The sequence below is a fragment of the Periplaneta americana genome, chromosome 16, assembly GCF_040183065.1.
Source record: "Periplaneta americana isolate PAMFEO1 chromosome 16, P.americana_PAMFEO1_priV1, whole genome shotgun sequence".
NCBI lineage: Eukaryota > Metazoa > Arthropoda > Insecta > Blattodea > Blattidae > Periplaneta > Periplaneta americana.
This window is the reverse complement of record NC_091132.1, coordinates 69754704-69776578: the sequence shown is the minus strand read 5'-3', so window position 1 is coordinate 69776578 and position 21875 is coordinate 69754704. Positions and strand designations below refer to the sequence as shown.

The 21875-nt window shown below is 35.7% G+C and overlaps 1 protein-coding gene across 2 annotated transcripts in view; it reads left to right on the top strand.

Annotated features, from left to right (window-relative positions):
• The window catches only part of LOC138716410 (calpain-1 catalytic subunit-like), a 462282-nt gene that overhangs the window by 395234 nt on the left and 45173 nt on the right, over positions 1–21875 (top strand). For both annotated transcript variants that reach the window (XM_069849474.1, XM_069849475.1), the window contains 4 exons: positions 829–969; positions 7649–7823; positions 16636–16880; positions 18823–18995. In XM_069849474.1, the coding sequence (XP_069705575.1) occupies positions 829–969; positions 7649–7823; positions 16636–16880; positions 18823–18995 (734 nt within the window). The remainder of the gene's footprint in view (positions 1–828; positions 970–7648; positions 7824–16635; positions 16881–18822; positions 18996–21875) is intronic.

Below are 21875 nucleotides of genomic sequence, written 5' to 3'. Positions count from 1 at the left end.
TTAGGACAATTGACAGCACAATGATAAGTAAAAACCGGACATTTTTCTCCAGCAGGGGAAAAATCAAATTATTATAAACAAAGCTATTTATCTAAGCTGTAATTTGGATATTGCATATTGCCCATCAGTAAAAGTACATTCCTCATTACTTTCATGCATCCTACAGACTGCAGTAGTCAGAAAACAATTATTCTGAACATATGCCACATAAATTATATTACCTGACCTTAAAATAGTGAAACAATAGATATAGGTAGTTATGAATGATTTATTAATCGTCTGTGTTACGATGATGATAGCATTGTAATATTCAGGGTGCGAATTAAGATTTCTGATGATGGAGAGATGGAATCCTAGATAGAGAATACCATACATAAAATTATTATTATCCTCATTCGATACGGCTCAACGCTTGGTCGCACTGAGTTGCTCGTCTTGCATCTTGATTATAATACTAAAAATAATTATATCCATGAGCAGGCTTAAGATAAGATGTGTAATTCCTAAGTTAATGATTACTGTTAGCTTGCCGGTGATGATAATACATCAATATTATTTTCTTTACTTACTTTATACTGTACTTTATAAAGTACAGCCTACTTGTATTAAAACAATTATATTTTGTGAGGAGGAATAGAAGTTATCCCTGGCAGGGATGTTAATATGAATTTATGAGAGGGGGATATCTTCCCAACAGGGAGGTAAATTCCCCAAGCCCCGTTAATTCGCACTCTGGTAATAACATAAACAAAATAATTCCCAGGGAACATATTTATCGCAAATGTGTTTTTGTTCGTTGCTCTATGTTCGTCTGTATTTCTGTTGCAGGTTCCGATTCTGGCACTTCGGAGAGTGGAAGGACGTGTTAATAGACGATCGACTGCCGACTTATAGAGGCAGATTAATCTACACTCATTGCACCAATCCCACCGAATTCTGGGCGCCGCTTTTGGAAAAAGCTTACGCAAAGTAAGTAACAGTTGTTTAAAATGTTGAAAATGAAATTAGTCACTCCATTTCAGTTGCAATCATCCAACATTCCCACTACCCTTGCGAATTTTACAGGAAATAGAGCATCAGTTTAGGAATTCTGCACTCTTTTGTTCTTATCCTACAATTAACTTTTCCTTTTTAATAGTGATAAAAGTGATAAAAGTCACAGTTTTTCACTTTAATTTTGTACCTAATATCGTAATTACGATTAGCCTTGAAGAGAAATCCCAGTCACTAAAATAAAAAAAATAAAATAAAATAAAATAAAATTCTACAGTTTCAGCTTTCTTTTATATTTTCAATCAGCGAAAATTTTAGGGTGGAAAGTTAAAACTGGAAGTTCTATAATATTTTAAGATTTTATCGTGGTTCCTTTGGTTCACTAACAGGGTAATCCGTTTGAGTATGCATAAAATAAAAACATCGTAAAACATTTACTACTGAACTTTATTTGTTGAAATTTTGTCCATACAACACTGAAAGATGGGAGATTCCTCAGAGCTCCACATGACCCCCATTGCGCACCCTGCACAACTCATAACGGTGATGCAATTCAGCCCATGTCCGTTGTAACATAAGAGGGGTGATTTGTTGAAAAGCTAGAGTAATTTTTACTCTCAGATCATCAATGTTCCTGGGTTTATGTGAATAGACAGTGTCTTTAACAAAACCCTACATGAAGAAATCAGGACGGATTAGATCTGGGGAGTTTGGGGACCAAGGCAAGAGATAGCTGCTTCTCCTACTAGGTTTCGCCTGCGACCTCCTGCATGTTTTTTAATACAGAACCTGTTTCTACAAATGTTCGATACCACAACATTATGGAATTGTATACTCACGTCGAAATTTCCTTTGAACTCTTTTAACACACTCAAATTTAGCATACCAAAGAACACATTGTGCCCGCTGTTGATTTGTAGTAGCCATTTTGATCATCTACGATTTTCATTTGTCCTTTCAGATTATGCATTGTTGATTGTCATATATGGAAACTCCCATCTTCTAATCATGATATAACCAGCAATAAATTATTGTTCCTACTATAATAATAGCTTTATAATAATAAATTCTGCAGTGCCTGGGAAAAGTGACATAAGTCAGTTTCCACAAACCTTTCTTGATAATTTATTGACAACTTACGGAACATCTGCTCGCTTGGAAAAAGAGACATAAGTATTTCTCCCATTACAATAATTCATACAGAAAAAAATCAAATCGACATATACCAGTGTAAGTTGTCAATAAATTATCAAAAAAGGTTTGTGGAAACTGACTTATGTCACTTTTCCCGGGCACTGCAGAATTAATATTATCCGTACCCAAACAGATCAGACTGTATTTTCAAATACATCTTAATTAATCTATATTTTATATCTACAGATCTTTGGAACAAATATAATAAAAACTATGGCTATACTACGAATAGAAGTTCATTGCCCTAACCCGCAAGTGTCTTCCATGCTTTCTATCCATATCTTCATTTTTTATGACTTGTTGAAGATACCGTAATAAATTTTTTCTCTCTAACGAAGACTTTGTCTATCCGAAGGACTTTTGCAGTCTGGAATTCCAAGCAGTAATTCATGTTGTAATTTGTTACGCAGAATATTTCGGAACCATCTTAATAATCTACTTCAGATTATTTCAATTAAATTAGTGTTATGGTACTATAAATTTTCTGATTAATTTTGCTGCTCCTGATTCTCCGTTTGTTGTTTTAATTAATCAGTCCTAATTTTTAGCATATAATTTGTTTATGAAACTCTCAAAGTTTTCATTAGTACGTTATAAACACTTAGAACCTATTTCTTCAAGGTTTTAGGGTAGAGCTGGCACATAAACTGCGTCCTTCACATAACCTCAAAGAAAAGAAGTCACATGGTGTAAAGTCTGGTGACCTGGGAGGTCAAAGCGATAGGTCAGATCAGCGGCAGTAGCACGTCCAATCTAACGATGAGATAGATTGTGTCAATTCGAAAATATCTACGGATCAACCTTTGTACTATTGTTACTGAATTTGTTTTCGTAAAGTGCAGGACGCAAAATAATTTATGTTGCCATTATCAATAATGTCTCCTATAGCTTGATAATAATCATATAAAAATGTTTTCATCGTTTTGAAACACTGTGTATATCGTTACAGTAGCCATAAACAAAACACTTTGTTTTCGCTTTTGAAACGAACGTAAGACACAGCTACAACACAGTGAATAAAATTATGGATCTAGGTTCAGTCTTAAGTAAATCTTATGATATTAACAACGAAGTAAATGTGATACCGTTTTCAGAGTACCTTTCTCGTTATTCTAATTTACATAATAGCTCCACTAACATCATATATCGGAATACATAATGGATGATAATAAAAATGAGTATATGATAATACTGGACCTTTTATAGTAAATAATCTTGTTGGTGAGAATAAAAACATTTGAGTACCTACTAATTTTTGATTACATATTCATAACCTGGAAGCATAGTAGAATATACTCAAGTGTCCATCTTGCACACAATATATACTCAAGTTTTATAAGAATAAAAGCTAGTATATTCTCATTTTTATATGTTCGTTCTCATGCTGTTTTGAACATGATTTGTAGCAGACTCAGTTCTGAGTATTTGTTTTTTTTTTTTTTTTGTGATCAGTTTAAAGTTGTGTCTGAAAAAAAATGACAGAATTTTTAACAATGTAATGCCTCATGGGAAAGTATACAAAAAGACGTGAACATGTGGATTCAAAGCACTTCAAAAGCCTTTAACGCTTAACAAAAGTGAATGTAGATTGGTTAAACACGTACAGTATTTGTTCTTCACAAAAAACATTACCCATAAAAATACGAATGACTATCATCAAAGACTGTACTCTTAATTATAATTAACAATTACAGTTTATTTTGTAAAATATGAATTGCAAAATGAAATTACTTGTAACTTCATATATATAGGTCTACTCTAATAAAAAATATTATTAACGTAACTGGAATTCTAGAAATGGATAGTAATCCCTAACCAACATCTCGTATTATTTTCTTGTTTCCAATTATATTAACGTCACTTTTCTGATTCATTCATTCATTCATTCATTATCAAAATTTACATAAACCATTACAGCATGCCGATAGACTGCGAAAGTCTATAATATATTGCAATGTGGTCAAAGAGGATAGATGACACGAGTATATACTAACATTTAAATAATCAAGAAGGCTGTTGAGTAGAATGTTTTTATTCTTACGAAAATGAATAATTTGTTCTAGTGGTTATGAGTAGGGACCGGATTTTTATGTAATATCAAGGTGTGAAATATGTACATATTTATGTAAGAAAAATAAGCTGAATATGTAGCAAGATAAGTAAAATCATGAAAATATTTAATATCAATATCTGACAGGTATAAGATAGGTAAGACTCTCCAGTTGTGATTTCATAGAGCACCCGACTTTTTTACCGCATTACTGTTTTTCCATCTGTAGTGAAAGCTTCGCAATCCATGAGTTTATTTTTGTCGTTAGGGTTGAAGATACAGAGGCCATTTTAGTTAGTTAAAAACAGTAGATTGCACTTGCACTTTATACTGTAAGTACTAAAACTAGAGAACTGAGTGAAATGAATGACACAACAGTACTGCAAGCACTGTTTCGCTTTACTTGATTAGGAGAAAACAAGAGGAGATGTGGGACATATGCATTTTAGCTGCTCCCTGTAAGAAACAAATACCTACTAAAATCTCAAACTATAGGCATTTACAAACTATTGTTTGAAAAGTGGCATTCCTGTCTCATTCGGAAGGGTAGGATTATTCTAGCCGAGAACCATACTTAATAATTGCTCGGAAAATCCCATTTCCCTATAGATCTACTAAATTTAAAGTAAAGAGGTCAAGCAATAAACTGAAAGGCTTTTATTTTAATCTTTCAACATCTTTCTAGTTTGTTCCTTTAGTTCAGCTTCTTTTCAAAAGTCGACTTCTTTATTGCGGCTCATGCCAGACTTGACACGGGTTTTCCCTGGAAGGATTAGGAATAGGATGGGTAAGGTTGCAAATTGCATGGGAACGGCTTGTTAAGACGTGTGCAGAACAATAATAATAATAATAATAATAATAATAATAATAATAACAATAATAATAATGATAATAATAATAATGATAATAATAATAATGGTTTATTTTAACTGGCAGAGTTAAGGCCATTCGGCTTTCTCTTCCACTCAACCAGTGCGATACAAAAATGCAAAATTACTATATTGCTAAGGAGCAAAACATAATTAATACAATACAATACATAACAATTCTTTTACCTTCCCAACACTCCAATGAAATAATTATGTACTAATAATAACATTAATAATAATAATCATACCTAAATATAATTAAATCATTAAACTCGATTATGATTATAATTACAACTTCAATTTGTCTGCGTCAGTAAGAAATTGTTTAGCTTTGTCTTGAAAGTAGTTATTGTCTGGCAGCCCCTAATCTTCTGAGGTAGAGAATTCCATTCACGAGGGACGGAGACAGTGAAAGAGGATGAATAGTGGGATGTTCTATGGGGAGGAATTGCTAGGATTTGGCTCTCTTGTGACCTGGTGTTTAGATTGTGATTGCAGGATAAGTAGTTAAACCGGGAAAGAAGATAATTTGGAGTATAAGTGTGGAGAACTCGAAACAGAAGAGAAAGCGAATGAAGTGATCTACGGTTATTGAGTCGCAGCCAGGATAAATATCTGAACGAAGGTGTAATATGGTCAAATTTGCGAGCATTGCTGATGAATCTGACACACATATTGTGCACACGGTGTAGCTTTTTCGAAAGTTCAGTTGTCAAATCTGTAAGTATTAAGTCGCAATAGTCAAACAGTGGTAATACGAGGGTTTGCACTAAAGTCTGTTTTAATTTTGGCTGGAGGAAGTTTCTGAACGGGTTGAGAGAATGCATGGCATAGCATATTCTCTTGGATATTCCCTTTAGTTGGCATTCCCAATTTAAATTTTCGTCTAAGTAAACGCCAAGGCTCCTGACGACAGACTGTGACTTACTAGCATTTAACCTAAGTCCGAACTTATTCGTCCATGAAGAAAATTGATTCAAGTCACGATTAAGTCTGCCAATAGTTGCATCAATTTCGTTTGGTCGGGAATGTATATAAAGTTGTAAGTCGTCTGCTTAAATGTGATACTTGCAGTAGTGTAAGTTTTTAGTCACGTCATTTATTTAAATGGAAAAAAGCAGTGGTCCAAGCACTGTACCTTGAGGTATTCCTACTTTCGTGTATCGCCAAGGGGAAAACCGATTTTGTACTGAGACACATTGTTGACGATCACGAAGATAAGAGTCCAGCCAATTAATGCAGCTGTCAGATAAATATAACGTTCTAAGTCTTGCAAGTAGTAGGTCAAGATCAACTGAATCGAATGCTTTACTGAAGTCAAGTAGAGTTAGTATGGTCGCCTCGCCTCTGTCCATTGCTTCTCGCATGTCTTCGGTCACTTTGAGTAGGGCAGTTGTTGTACTGTGTCCTGTTCTGAAACCAGATTGATGTTCGTTGATAAGTTTGTACATGTTTAAGTGTTCTGTCAGTTGTCGGTGTACGATGTGTTCCAGTGCTTTGGAGAGCGCGGGGAGAATATTTATAGGCCTGTAGTTGTTTGATGAGGTCGGAGTTTTCGTCTTGGGTATAGGTGTTACTAGTGCCATTTTCCATATTTTAGGAAAGGTATTAGTTATAAGAGATGCATTAAATATATGGGTCACTGTCGGCACGATCACGTCAATTATTTTATTTAACAGTGATATGCTGATACCGTCTATGCCTTGTGCGTTAGATTTCAGTCGTCTTAGTGATTTTCTGACGTCAATTTCAGTAATGTATGTAAAGTAAAATAACGTGTCTATTGTAATCTGAGCATTAGAGAGGATGTCTTCCTTTGTTTGGTCCTTTTGTAAAGGTGCGGCCAGGGGGGGGTGGTGAAATGTTCATTCAGATCAGTAAGTGATATGTGATATAGTTCGAGACAAATCATGTCGTCCTCGTCCCACTTCACCGCATGAAGGCAACGCTACTTTCTGAGGGATTTTTACAATACAAGGTAGTTGTATAAGAAAGGTTTACTTTTGTTCACTCATATTTACAGTGGGCGGTATGGGGTGAGTGCCTGTTTTACTTCCTGGAACTAAGAATGTTATGTTTCGTCCCGAAATCTGCCCTTTCTTGCGTAGGTAAAAAGGTATTCCAAATTGTAAACTTCCTCAGCAGAAGTTTTTTTTTTTTTTTCATTTTAGAGAAGTATAAATTAATAAAACCCCTAAATATGTAGATCTATGTAATACCAAGCCATAATATGTAATGTGGGATAAATATGTAAAAATATGTTGTATCAAATTTTAATATATTAACGGTAATTACAATATTCGCAAAGATTTGTTACTTTTATACGGTTAGGTGGAAAGGAATGTAATATGTAATTACATAAAAATCCGGTCCCTAGTCATGAGTATAGTATATAGTCACAGGAAGTGTTCATACTCCTAAATACAAACCTAGAGAAAGTACTTAAATTGTATTCTTAGTACCCACTGTGCAATGAAAATAGTGTTACGAGTAAATAAAGAACTGTCATTGAAAGTGGTGTAACACGAGTTCTTTATTGCAGGCTGTACGGTTGCTATGAGAGTCTGCAGGCCGGCTTCACGACAAGGGCGCTGCAAGACCTTACCGGAGGCATCGTGCAGAGCTTCGGACTCAGCAACCAGGACAGATACCTCACGTTCCAGGTGCTCAACAGCGCCGTACCGCGCTCCAGTCTACTCATCGCCAGCATCAACCCCGTGAGTGTAATTATGTTATACCTTTCCTAGTTTCCTCTCGTATTTTGGTTAATTCTGTGAGGACTAGAGTTACTATAGAGTAAATTCTCTCGTAGTACTTCGACGTCAGGTGATTTCAGACTATTTTCATGCATATAAGGCCACATGTTCGGTTTATATTTGCCGAGTATGAGTAGAACCGACATTCGCTTGCATTTCCTGTACAATCTGGCAAGCTTACACAGGTTGTTGTTACCGTTGGATCTCATACTATAGATCAGGGATCCACAGAAGATGCTCATTTTCCTATTAAATGCTTCCTTTGGCATTGCTATTCTCCTTCTGACTTCCTGGCAGCAGCTCATGTTACTACTAATAGTAAACCCCAGTTATTTGAAACTCTCCACTTGTTCTACTGCTTTATTTCGAATTCGCACGTTTATCTTATTTGTTTTCTTTCGATAACCATGGTCTTTGTGATATTTTTATTTATCCTCATCCAATACTGTTCGTATCTGTCGGTTTAGCTCCATAAGCATATCCCTTAGTATCATTTCTTTCGCTAACAACGCCATATCATCCACCAAATCTTATGCACTTTATTCTTTTTCCTCCTACTATCATCCCTCCCATGTTCTTCGTGATCGCCTGTATTACGTGTTCATACTACAACCAATACAAATCCAACAAGGTTCACTTTTCAGCAAGATAAAGTGCAATCATCGTCTTAATGAAATGTTGTGCGGGTTCTTGACAGCTTTGACATGCCTGCTATAGATCAAAAGCGGATTGGCCACTGTAATCTCTTTAATGACCTTCATATTTAGTTTGTGTGTATATTAATAGAAATATGGAGGGTACAGACAGTGACAATGATCCCAGTGTTAAATGTGCCGCACGTGATCAGTCGATGCACAGCCATCTGGTGCAAATGATCGGGAACTATGTAGTATATTCAGCGACATTATCGCTTCCAACAGTTAACCCGTAAGTACATTAGTAGGCTTACGTAGCGGTTCCGCAGTAGTAGTGTCCTCTTTTGTTTTCTTATTGCTAACGTAAGCGGCACATTCACTGTCTTCCCATGCGGTCGGCTTCCATCGCAAAAGAACCACTTGGACACTCTAATTACCACTAATTATTACTACATCAAAAATAAAAATAAAATGCTGGATCAAAACATGACGCCGAAGTTGGTCTGTATCAACTGAGCCATCCGAGCTACCTCAATGCCAAACTCATAGCCAATGACCCAGACATTTTCTCTTTCTGATCAGTTTCAACATTTTTCTTCTTTCTTCATTCACTCTTTCTAGCACAACTCAATTTCTTATTTTGTATTTTCATTTCACACGTTCTCTTAATTTAACTTTGGAATACTGACCTACGTAAATTTTACGCATAGGTCTACTATTCATAAATTGGCGCGTAAAAGCCCAGACCACATATAACCGATTGCTCAACTTTATGGGCTTTGCCGGCAACGTTTATCAATTTTACTATGCTGCCATCTAGCTACTGCATAAGAAGTCACGTTATAACTCTCATTTGAATTCCATGGAGCAACTGTTCTTCCATCTAGCGGTCGTTTCCAATCGACGGTGGCGATCCTGGTGGTTGTTCTCTTCCACATGTTACCGTCTTCAACATTGGGATGACTAATCTGTTATATATGTGATCAGGAGTAAAAGTTTCATAGTTTTCTACCCAATGGCAGGTCCTTCGCTGTGAACCCAGCATTCTCCAATCTTTACTTTTTTCGTCTTCCCCTTAGTCTTCGCATTTGATCCATGTATCTTAATATTGTCTATCATCTGATATTTTCTTCTACCCCGGACTTTTTTCTTGTTCACCATTTCTTCCAGTGCATCCTTCAGTAGGCAGTTTCTTCTTAGCCAGTGACCCAGCTAATTCCTTTTTGTCTTCCTGATCAGTTTGAGCATTATTCTTTCTTCTCTCACTCTTTCTAGCACAGCTTCATTTCTTACTCTGTCCGTCTGTCTCTCCATTTCACGTGCCTCATTCTTCTCCATATCCAGATTCCAAATGCTTCTAGCTTTTTTTCACTTCGCCGTAATGTCCATGTTTCTGCCCCATAAATTGCCACTCTCCACACAAAGCACTTCACTAGACTCTTCCTCAGTTCTTTTTCCAATGATCCACAGAAGATGCTCCTTTTCCTATTAAATGCTTCCTTTGCCATTGCTATTCTCCTTCTGACTTCCTGGCAGCTGCTCATGTTACTACTAGTAGTAAACCCTAGTTATTTGAAACTCTTCACTTGTTCTACTGCTTTATTTCGAATTCGCACGTTTATCTTCTTTATTTTTCTTCCGATAACCATGGTCTTCGTGTTATTTGCATTTATCCTCATCCCATACTGTTCGTAATTGACGTTTAGTTCCATAAACATATCCCTTAGTATCATCTCTTTCGCTAATAACTCCATATCATCCACCAAATCTTATGCACTTTATTCTTTTTCCTCTTACTATCATCCCTTCTATGTTCTGAAAACAATCCTCCACTAAATCCTCTAAATAATTATATTACAGATTTATTAATTTGTCCTACAGAATATTCTCTGTAATATTGACACTTAATATTTGAGGAGAAAAATTCGCTCCGGCGCCGGGGAACGAACCCGGGTCCTGGGTTCTACGTACCAAGCGCTCTGACCACTGAGCTACGCCGAATTCAATCTACAGCATCGAATCGAACTCTCCTCCTTCAATGTTTCCCTTTGTGGCCTGACTCCAAGTTAGGCATATATATGTTGACATAATTATATGTTCAATGTCAACTGCCATTATACTAGGAGCGCACTCAGCTGAGTGACTTGTTGGCCGGGAATTCGCAGTTATTATGCTGGCTATGGGAATATTATAGATTTATTAATTTGTCCTACAGAATATTCTCTGTAATATTGACACAAGGACTCGGGTTCGTTCCCCGGCGCCGGAGCTAATTTTTCTCCTCAAATATTAAGTCTTTAAATAGTTGCTGAACAAGGTGTAATAGGTCATTCTTGGCGTACTCCCCTCTCTATTCCACTTCCCTCTCACATGCATGTGAGTAAATGGTTGGAATTAATGAATACATGTGAGTGGATGAATGTGAATTAACCCCATACTGCATAGGACAGTTTTGCACACATTAGTAACTTAACTTAAGTAGTTCTCTCTTTCTCAAATGATGTTACATATGGTCAAATCCAGTTATTGACAGTGTGCCATATCTGTCCCAGTATGCAGTTTGAAATATTATATGCTTATACTGTATTATAAATTATATGAGTATAAAACCGATATGTGCCATATCTGTCCCAGTATGCAGTTTGAAATATTATATGCTTATACTGTATTATAAATTATATGAATATAAAACCGATATGTGCCATATCTGTCCCAGTATGCAGTTTTAAATATTATATGCTTATACTGTATTATAAATTATATGAGTATAAAACCGATATGTGCCATATCTGTCCCATTATGAGGAAAGGGGTTAATTCATGCATGTGAATGGAAGATTGAACGTAAATAAATTAATTTATGCTCGACCATGCCGGAATGTAGTAATTATACACCTGGTAGCAGCCCTTTAATGGACCTTATTAAAGTACACTTTTTCATTAAAGTTCAGTTCTTCAACCAATCAGAAAACGCCATTCTAGCATTATGAAAGCGCAAGTATCGATTATTCTCGGATATGCAATCGAAAGACAACTAGCGAAACGTCACGGAGGCTGGAAATCCAATACTGTCGCATAAGGTTATGTTCTGTTACTATAATAATTAGCGTTAATTGTAAGTAATATTCAAATAAATTCAATTTGTCATCTCGTTTTTCAATGTCTAAATCAATTTCAATGTTATATCAAGATTAATGTTCATTTTACTCTCTAGATTATATCAAGGTCAATGACATTTGTTCCTCGGAAAAAATCAATACTTTCGCGTCTGCGCACATCTCACAATTTACGAGATTGCACAAGGTCAGTCACATAAGAATAACATGAATACTTATGAATAATTTCAAGTTAGAAAAATGGTCGAGCATAAAAAGTCGTATGAAACTTGACTATAATGGTAATTAATTACTACCATTATAGGCTCGTTGCATAATGTCCTAGATCATATATGTAACAGATATGTCGGGCTTATAGGCTTTGAGGTTAACAACTTTTGTCATTTTTACTACACTGCCATCTAGTTGTTACATAAGGAGTCACGTCATAATTCTCATTTGAATTGCATTAGCGACTGTGCTGCCATCTCGTGTTCGTTTACGTCGGACGGGTGGCGATCCTGGCGGTTGTTCTCTTCAAAGTGCTGCCGATTTTAACGTAGCGAGGAGTTATCTGTTACATACATGATCTAGGATAATGTACTATTACGTGAATGAATGTATTCGTGTGAAGGAATAAGTTTTAATCTGAAAGAATTTATGAATTAATTAATAATTATTTGTTAGAATTTACTGACGTGAATTGTTGAATGGACTGACGAAACAAAATAGAACGATGCACGAATTTGAATTAGTGAGACTGAAATAAGTTATGTGACTGGTTGTATGAACTGAATAATGGAAAGAAGATGCTATTGTTAACATTACGATACATAGTGACTCACAAGAATGCCTCTTTTGTGTTGGATACGGAAGGCAAAACGGCTCAAAATCAGCGCTGCAGCTGTTGCACATGCGCTGTGCACGGCATCGGAATGCGGAGCGCTGGCTGTGTTTAATTGTATCGCCGCGCGCTGCGAACTTGTTTCGTTTCTCACGCTCTTGTTCACACTTGGGCGCGGCGAGTGATTGCAGTGATTTTTCCCCTCCGTGACCGATTACATCGCTTCTTTTGACAGCCAGTGTTTGATTTAGGTAATAACAGAATGGGCTCATCCTCATGAACACTCATTTCTCAGGTAGATCAATGCTCTTGTCTATGTGGAAACTCAGAGAAATGTGTCGTATCAGTTTACTTCCTTCTGTTTCTAGTCCTCACAAGTATGTAACAATAAAGTGAGCGAATACATAATTTTATTTCATCCAGGGATGATGGAAGCCAGAATCTTACAAAGCACTAAGCTGTTAACATATATTCCTACTACTATCTAATTAAGGGGAAGGATGAAATTTTGGCCATTTTCAACAAAAAAAAATCGCACTTCAGTTTTTTTTTAAGGGTAGACTGATGTGAAATTTCAATTTTCTAACCTATTGTAGGTAGAGCTCTGAAATTTTGTACATTTATCCTGCTGTATATAAATAGTTTCTGTACAAAATTTCATCTCATTTGGTGCAGAAATGTATAAATTATTAACAATTTTGTAATTTTAAATTGTGTAAATTTAGCTTTTAAAAAATTGCTACTCCTCCCACAAATTCAAATATTTTGGCCTGAAATTTTGTCTACATACTTGTCACACCTTCAGAAACAAAACTTACTCTACAATTTTTCTTTTTACTTTACTAAAAAAAATAATTAAAAATATTTTGTGCACTAAAGTGTAAAAACCAGAAAAAAAAATCAACTCGAACATGAAGAAAAATTAATATTAAAAAAATATGAATGTTAGGTATAATCCTGATAGTAAATTTTGTTAAGAACGCATTCAGAAACCTCTACAAAAAATCATGCATGTAGTACAAAATTTGTATGAAGAGTAGCATTTTTAGCAAAGCAAAATTTACAGAAAATGAAAGTGAAGAAAATTGACTTCAAAGTTTGGGATGATAATAATGAACCAGATCTCTATCTTTTTGGTTTTCTAGGCATTTTGAATATAGGCCTAGCTTATTATACGCAGTACTTACCCTTATATACACTACACATAGTGCACACCTAACCTACACTAGTAAATAAAGATGACGATTGAAAAAAAAACTATGTAAACTTATGAAAACACTACACTAGATAACTATTATTTACAACGGAGATTAAGAGGAAGGCAGAAAATAGGAAAGATTGGAGAATGCTGGATTTGCAGTGAGAGACCTGCGCTTGGGCAGAACACGTACGTACGTACGTACGTACGTACGTACGTATGTATGTATGTATGTATGTATGTATGTATGTATGTATGTATGTATGTATGTATGTATGTATGTATGTATGTATTATATCAGTAGTGATTTGTATGCATCTATTATGAGGCAGTATGTATATCTTACTTGACGATATGTATCAGAGGAAGAACAATTGTTTGTGTACATCAGAAATATGTTATTAGTCAGCGATGTATGCAATGGAGGAGAAAAGGAACTGGCCACTCTACACTATTATCTCTTGGCTTAGTTTCCTCATGAGTGATTCCTTATTGGTGTCACTTATGAGGTTCAAACTTGTCTTCGGACAGTTAACTAAACAACAACATAGCGATACGGAGCAGATTAACTTGTTCGTTAATTTTACTGTTATGGGAGTGAGAAACAAGTGAAAAAATATGTTCTGTATGCGGTGCAATGTAATGTAAAATTGGACACGCAACTTTGTCGGTGACATAAATTGACATCGTATCCAGTAAGCTTTCAAAATTTATCAATTACAGTAATAGCTCATTAAATGGAAACCACATTCGTCTTTGGTCAATTGAGCTGACGTTGACTATTTCGCTTGATGTAGCATTTATTACCAATTTACTTTCTCCTATAACTCAGTTTAGAGTCCATAAAGAGAACATATAAACAATATAACGAAGTAACAAAAGAAACCATTAAGAGACATTTTACAACAGTACGTTTTTGTAAGAATGGTCACTTAACATTTCAAAGAAAATGATACTTTATCTCGTAAATTGACAGCTATCTATACCACACTTACTCAGAGAGACTACAAACAATAGACTCGCGAATTCATATAGGCTACATTAAGAAATGACAGAAATAAGAATGTTGATTTGAGCTATTGTGACAGGAAAGTGTGTTGTGACAGTGAAATTATAGTGTTATAATGACAATGAAAAGTGTTTTAGTGACAGTGAAATGTGTCATGCAGTCAGGACTGTGATTTGAGGGTAAACTGAGTAAAGTGAATTATTATATGTGCTTTCTTTGTTCTTGTCCAGTCTTTATTAATCAGGTAATTTTCTAGTACCCTGATTTGTATTGTAATTGTAATTCCAAATTTAATATGAATAATTGTAATTATAATTTGAATTGTATTCTTACTGTAGTTGTTATGCCCTGGTATGGGGGAATAGAAGGCCTGATGGCCTTAACTCATCCAAGTCAAATAAATACTGACGGTCTTACTAAAGAAACTCTTGTACAGACGTTTAACTCTCTTACACTTACACAATGAATAATTGGTTTATAATTCGTGTGTAAATTCCTTACTAATAATCACTACATACGTCGTGTATAACAGTACAACTGTTACACAGCTACGTCATAGTTTCGTCATTACTTCATTATGAAAGATAATAGAATAACTGAGTTTTTCTGTTGCATCCGATAGTGCGCTAGAATTTCTATCTCGTTGGTATCTGTAGTACAACTGTTTCTGATCGATTACCACGTTATATTTTGGTCAAAGAGTACAGCTACAGCAATATTATTCTAATTATTCTATGCTTTGCTCTTCTGTGGTTACAAGGCAACCATCATCATAAAATGACTATCGATACGAACAGCTCTTAGAGAGGTGGCCTTTTTTTCTCCATTCATTAATTAATTAATTCATTCATTCATTCACTTAGTGTTCTGGTCAAGAGCAGGTCTTTCACTGCAAACCCAGTTTTCTCCAATCGTTCCTATTTTCTGCCTTCCTCTTTGTTTCCTTATATGATCCCTATATCTTAATGTCGTCTATCACTGATATCTTCTTCTACCCCGAACTCTTCCCCCGTTCACCATTCCTTCCAGTGCATCCTTCAGTAGGCAGTTTCTTCTCAGCCAGTGACCCAACCAATTCCTTTTCCTCTTCCTGATCAGTTTCATTCTCCATATTTTTCTCCGTATACAACGCTTAAACGAGGGGTTTCGTGTATAGGTCTATAACTATGCAAAGCAATTTCCATGTATAGTTGCAGGCTGCTTATACATCCACCGCTTATGCATGGTTTATTGGTAACATTTTCTGTCCCAACTCAGTATAAGTCTCGTATAAATCTATACGCGATTTATTAGTGAGATCGTAAAAAAAAAACTAAAAATATGTACGTGTTCATGTACGGATAATTTTGTAAATCTGATTTATGTATATATGTATTAAAATCTACCGAGCGTCCTAATCTTTGAGAGAAGAGTGCCTTCAAATCAGGAGATATCGGGTTCGATCTCCGAGTCTAGTAATAATGTCTGAAGTTTTTTTTTTTTTAATCTCTCAGTGACACAAGAAAAACATCGGTATTGTTCTATAAAATATGGGTCACGAGAGCAAAGTTTTCTATTTAGATTTGTACTTGTGTTTGGATATGCACTGATAGGTGTTTTGGTTTGTAGCGTATTTTTATTTGTACCTTTTTTGCTTTATTTATTTTTTAAATTTTTTATCCTTTTTGTTTTATTTATCTTTTTATTATTTGTAACTCCCATCGGGTGAAAATTCATTCATAGTTATAACAATTCATTCATTCATTCATTCATTCATTCATTCATTCATTCATTCATTCATTCATTGAACTAGCAAAGTTTGAAATATGGAACTGTAACAAAATCTTACTTCATTCAGAATTGTACAGTGTTCGAAATTGTACCGCCTTACCTTATAAATAGAAAATATGTGCCATCTTCGTCACATTCATTTTTTAGTTGCAACTTGTGTAGCTTTTTTCTTTTATAAAATACTGCATGGAAACTCTTCAATCGCAATTTGCATGTATTGTAGGAAAAAGACAGCAAGCGACAGCTGCGTCTGCGCAACGGACTGATCACGCAACACGCGTACAGCGTGACGGGGCTCGCCAGGGTGCGGGGGCCCCTGGGAGAGACGCCCCTTGTGAGGCTGCGCAACCCGTGGGGACGCGGCGAATGGACGGGACCCTGGAGCGAGAGGTCTTGGGAGTGGGACGGCCTTTCCGACAGGGACAAAGAGCTCCTCAGCGTCAGAGTCAGGAACGACGGCGAATTCTGGTGAGTAATATTAGTCAAAGTCTCTTGACAGCTTGAAATATAGGCTTACTCCTGATTTTTGTAATAATTTATAATTTTCGTAATTTACTTACTTCTCTTCTTAAAGGAGTATTTCTTTTCAGGAGGATTTGTCATTATTTTGGCGGGAAAATTATTTTTTCTTTTCTAAATCACTACAGTTAAAAAAAAAAAAAACATACATAAAGAATAAGCAATTGTACTGTATGGCAAAGCAAGGAGAAAATTTAGGTGTAAATTTTCTGGTAGGTAAGTTCCTTGTAGAAATAAAATAAATTTAGTATATAATAAAACAGGTTCTGCGAATAACTGGAAAAATTCAACGAAAACCTCGTGTATTTTAATCCGAAGAAGCCGAACGTTCGCGGTGATAAACAGCGACAATAGCATGGTGGCTTTACCGCTGGTCGGCTGACGTACTGTACATTACATCAAGCTCACTGAGACCCTCTGTAAGTTATGGAAACTAATTAAATAGTGTATTAGAATCTAAAATATTAATAAAAATCAGCAAATGTATCTTATTTTGTTTTAATTTCGTGTTCCAGTAACTCTGTTTTTTCCACAAATTCTATGCTCAAAATCATTCTCACGAACCTGAATACAAACAGGCCCATCAACGTCTAATCATATAATCATCCCTCATTCTTATAGAAATACGGTGTCCATCGGATTCTGCGACAATAATTTAATTTAATAATGTTTCCTCTCTCTCTTTAGAAGTTGTTTCTTAAGTTCTTTTTTTTTTAATTGAATAATATAGAAATAACAATTCAAAAAGCATCTACATATATGACGCAGGAAATAATTTCTCTCGTTTGTGAATCATTCCAACGTAATAAATAAATAAATAAATAAATAAATAAATACATAAATACATAAATAAATAGGTAAGTAGATGAATAAATAAATAAATGAGTAGATAAATAAATACATAAATACATAAATAAATACATAAATACATAAATAAATACACAAATAAATAAATAAATAGGTAAGTAGATGAATAAATAAATAGATAAGTAGATGAATAAATAAATAGATAAGTAGATGAATAAATAAATAGATAAGTAGATGAATAAATACATAGGTAGGTAGGTAGATGAATAAATAGGTAGGTAGGTAGATAAATAAATAAATAGATAGATAGGTAGATAAATAAATAAATATGTAGGTAGATAAATAAATAGGTAGGTAGATAAGTAAATAAATAGGTAACTAAATAAATAAATAGGTAGGTAGTTAAATAAATAAATAAATAGGTAGGTAAATAAATAAATACATACATAAATAGGTAGGTAGATAAATAAATAAATAGGTAGGTAGATAAATAAATAAATAGGTAAGTAGATAAATAAATAAATTAATAAATAAATAGGTAGGTAGATAAATAAATAAATAAATAGGTAGGTAGTTAAATAAATAAATAAATAGGTAGATAAATAAGTAAATAAATAAATATGAGGTAGATAAATAAATAAATAAATACGTAGGTAAATAAATAAATAAATAAATATGAGGTAGATAAGTAAATAAATAAATAGGTAGGTAGATAAATAAATAAAAACATCACTTGCAAGACGTTCATGCATCCTTCGGAAAGTTTGGCGGATGAGGATTAAGAATTTTTGTGCGTACTTAATTCCTTTGCATTCCATAGGTCCGTGCATCAGAAACATATCTGCCTTCTCTTTATTCCATTCCTAAAACTCGTTCGCTGAAATCGGTACTGTATTAGTCGTGCTCTAGTGATACTCTTTCCCCTGGCTGAGAATACAGACTTACACGTATAACATAGCCTTAGATAATTTCCATTTTTCTAAGAAGAAACAACTTTATTCCCTCGTCCACCACATCTTCTGTGTATCAGACCTCTTTAATATTGAAGGCATCTGTGTGTTGACGAAGATGATCGTTGCTGCAGGATGTCATTCGAGGACTTCGCAAGGCACTTCACCCACCTGGACCTGGTGCACGTGGGGCCCGACGACTGGATGAGCGAGCCGGCGCTGCACTCCAAGCAGCCCTGGAGAGCCGTGCTGGCCAGGCGTCGGTGGCGCTCCGGCTACAATGCGGGCGGCGGGCCCAGTTACACCGGTGAGCTCATATTTTCAATGTACTGTAGCCACTACCATTGCGAACACCTTTTCCAGATCTATGAAGTTACAGTGCCTCAGAAATAAGGTTGTGATCAAATGTGCTCGTAAGAGCAGTGTTGTCGTACCTCCTCTTACTCGCTGCTGGTTTCCAATAGCGGAAGTGGAATGTAGGCATACGATCCGATACGAACTGTGACAACGCTGAGTGCTTGTTTCCTTACGTCACCCCAGGATCATGCGATATTCATGAATTGTGATTGGACAAGGTGACGCCGAGCCTTCACACGAGCGAGTTCGCCTACATTATGTCAATCACAACCTTATTTCTTACGCACTATGCATGGATCTAGTGTGTAATAGTATGTTTCCACGCGGGATGAAATGTTAGGACAGTCAGTCTAAACGACGAGAATTGGGGCAAATGTATTTGAATGGCTACAATAAACAATCGACCTCTTATCGGCTACGAGAAACATTAGAATGGATTTTGCAAATACAGAAAATATTACAAAATTAGTACTAGAAAAGTGATGGAGTTGTTCCCAAGCTTCCAGGTTAAATTGTCCACTTCAAAATGACAAGAGGAAAAATGGCCACAAACAAAAATATCCAGAGTAAAATGTCCAAGGGGAAAAGTCAAGTAAAAAATGTCCACATGCAAAAATGTCCACAACAAAATGTCCAGTATAAAAAAGTCCGCATTCAATTTGAAACATGTATATGCTGTCTCTTCAAGGACATTAACGAACAAACAATACAGTGGAAAAAGCATTTCATAGTAAATTTCAGAAGATGGTACTGCTCATCATGCGAGTGTTTGGAGGTTAATTCAAAACATTAAAGATGAACAACATGAGAACGAAACTCTCGTACATCAAATTCGAGTAGGTCATCGAAATATTAGGTCTCCAGTTAATAAACATAGGCATCAAAAAAACCAACAACGGATAGAGGCAATCATCAGGAGATGTAGTGAATACAAAGACAGGAATGCTATAAAACGCTAACTTCGTGTAATATGTTATCACTTAAAAATGCATGGACAGCCAGAAGAGGAAGGTCAAGATCAAGAGAAGGAATAAAAAATTCATTGTAAATTGGATATTTCTGAGTGTTTATACATTAAAAATTATGAACTCATGTATAGGGCATTTTACATTTGTAGACACTTAAACCAGTGAACATTTAATTCTATGAACATTTATATAAGTGGACATTTAGTTTTATGGATATTGTATTTGTGGACATTAATTTTTATGGACATTTATGTAAGTGGACATTTCGTTAGTGGACATTTCTGTTTGCGGACGTATTGAAATGGACATTTTAACCTCCAACCGTTCCCAGCATAAAGAACAGCACCTTGGGTCCTAACTGTGTTCATCAAAGAATCCGAGTAGGTAAGACGATATTATGTATTTCACACTTTGCAGTCAACTCCAGTCTTTGCGATCTTCTCGATGCTGCTATTATCACAAATAAGCCAAGTATAAAAGCACATTTTTATCTTATACAATTCCTAGTGCAATCTCTAATAGACCTAATGATGATAAAACAATATTGTGAAGGGTAATGGATAGGTAATATGTATTTAAAAATGAACATAATTCATAGCATCTTCTCCAAAAGTCTTATAGGAGCTTCAGAGGTTCGAACTGCTGTCTCTTTAACTGAAAACAATAAGTTGATCGGACACTTCGGACTCATTAATTTTGAAGTCAACTGGCAACATTTGTTATTTTATTCTTTTTTGGCGGGGGGATTCCCCTGTTACCTTTAGAGACACCTCGTTTGACGACATAAGCCGTACTTTGACTTCTTATCGATCTCTTGGGTGGTCATTTCTGTTGTCTTCCGCCAGAATCTTTGCATGTTGTCACGATTTTGGCAAGTCTACTTTTGTCCGTTCCAAGAACAGTCACTCAACCGTTGTCTTCTATAGTTAGATCATCAGTCAGATCTTGATGTGGTGGCAGTTGCTGGTATTTTGTTTAACGATGTGTTCAACTGCGAAATGCAAACTGAGTGAGAAATTGGATAGAAATTATGCCTGAAACCCTGAGGAAACCACTCAAAGGGATTTTCTCTGCGAAGTCAGTCACATTCAATTTAAATGACACAGAATAACTCCCTCGCTTGTTGCTCATTTTTACATTCATACCTGACTCTGGCCTCTTCTCTGAAACACCTACTTGGGAAGTATGGTTTGCGAAAACCAATACCATTGGTAAAAGAAGAAAGGACATTTGTCTCTATGTCTGTGCTGTGACAATGGAAGAACTATAGGAACAGAGATTATGGTAGGTAGTTTGAGGATAAACGAAAAAGAGAGATTTGTCAGCGCGGAGATAACTTGAGAAGTAACGACATAACAGGGCCGAAGATAGTTTCAAAAGCGGGTTTTATCTTGCAATCTTTCCATGAGTATTTGTTATTGATGTCATATTATTGTGCAAAAGTCTTATGCATCGTTTAAAGCAGTGGTCGTCAGGTCTCGCTGAAATGTGTAAAGGGTACGCGGTGCGTCCCGTGTACACCGTCGTGCAACAGGGAGAGATAGAAAGCATACCCGCTAGCAGCTACGGAGTGCACCCTAGTCCACTGCGTTTTCCGCGGGTAAGAGAGATTAGCCCCAGCGTGCTCTGTGCTGACGACCAATGGTTTAAAGTGACACGACATACGCGACACGACAGAGATATGCGACATTACATAAATTACGAACCAAGAGGAATTCAGAATTCCATGACGTCACAACACAAATTGCGACGCGACGAAAATTGAAATTGAGTTAACTTTTACCGCGCGACGTTACCGGAATGCGTATGTGTTTTGTTTATGATGGCGCCGTCTGCAACAAAATTGAATACTTTCTCGGAGG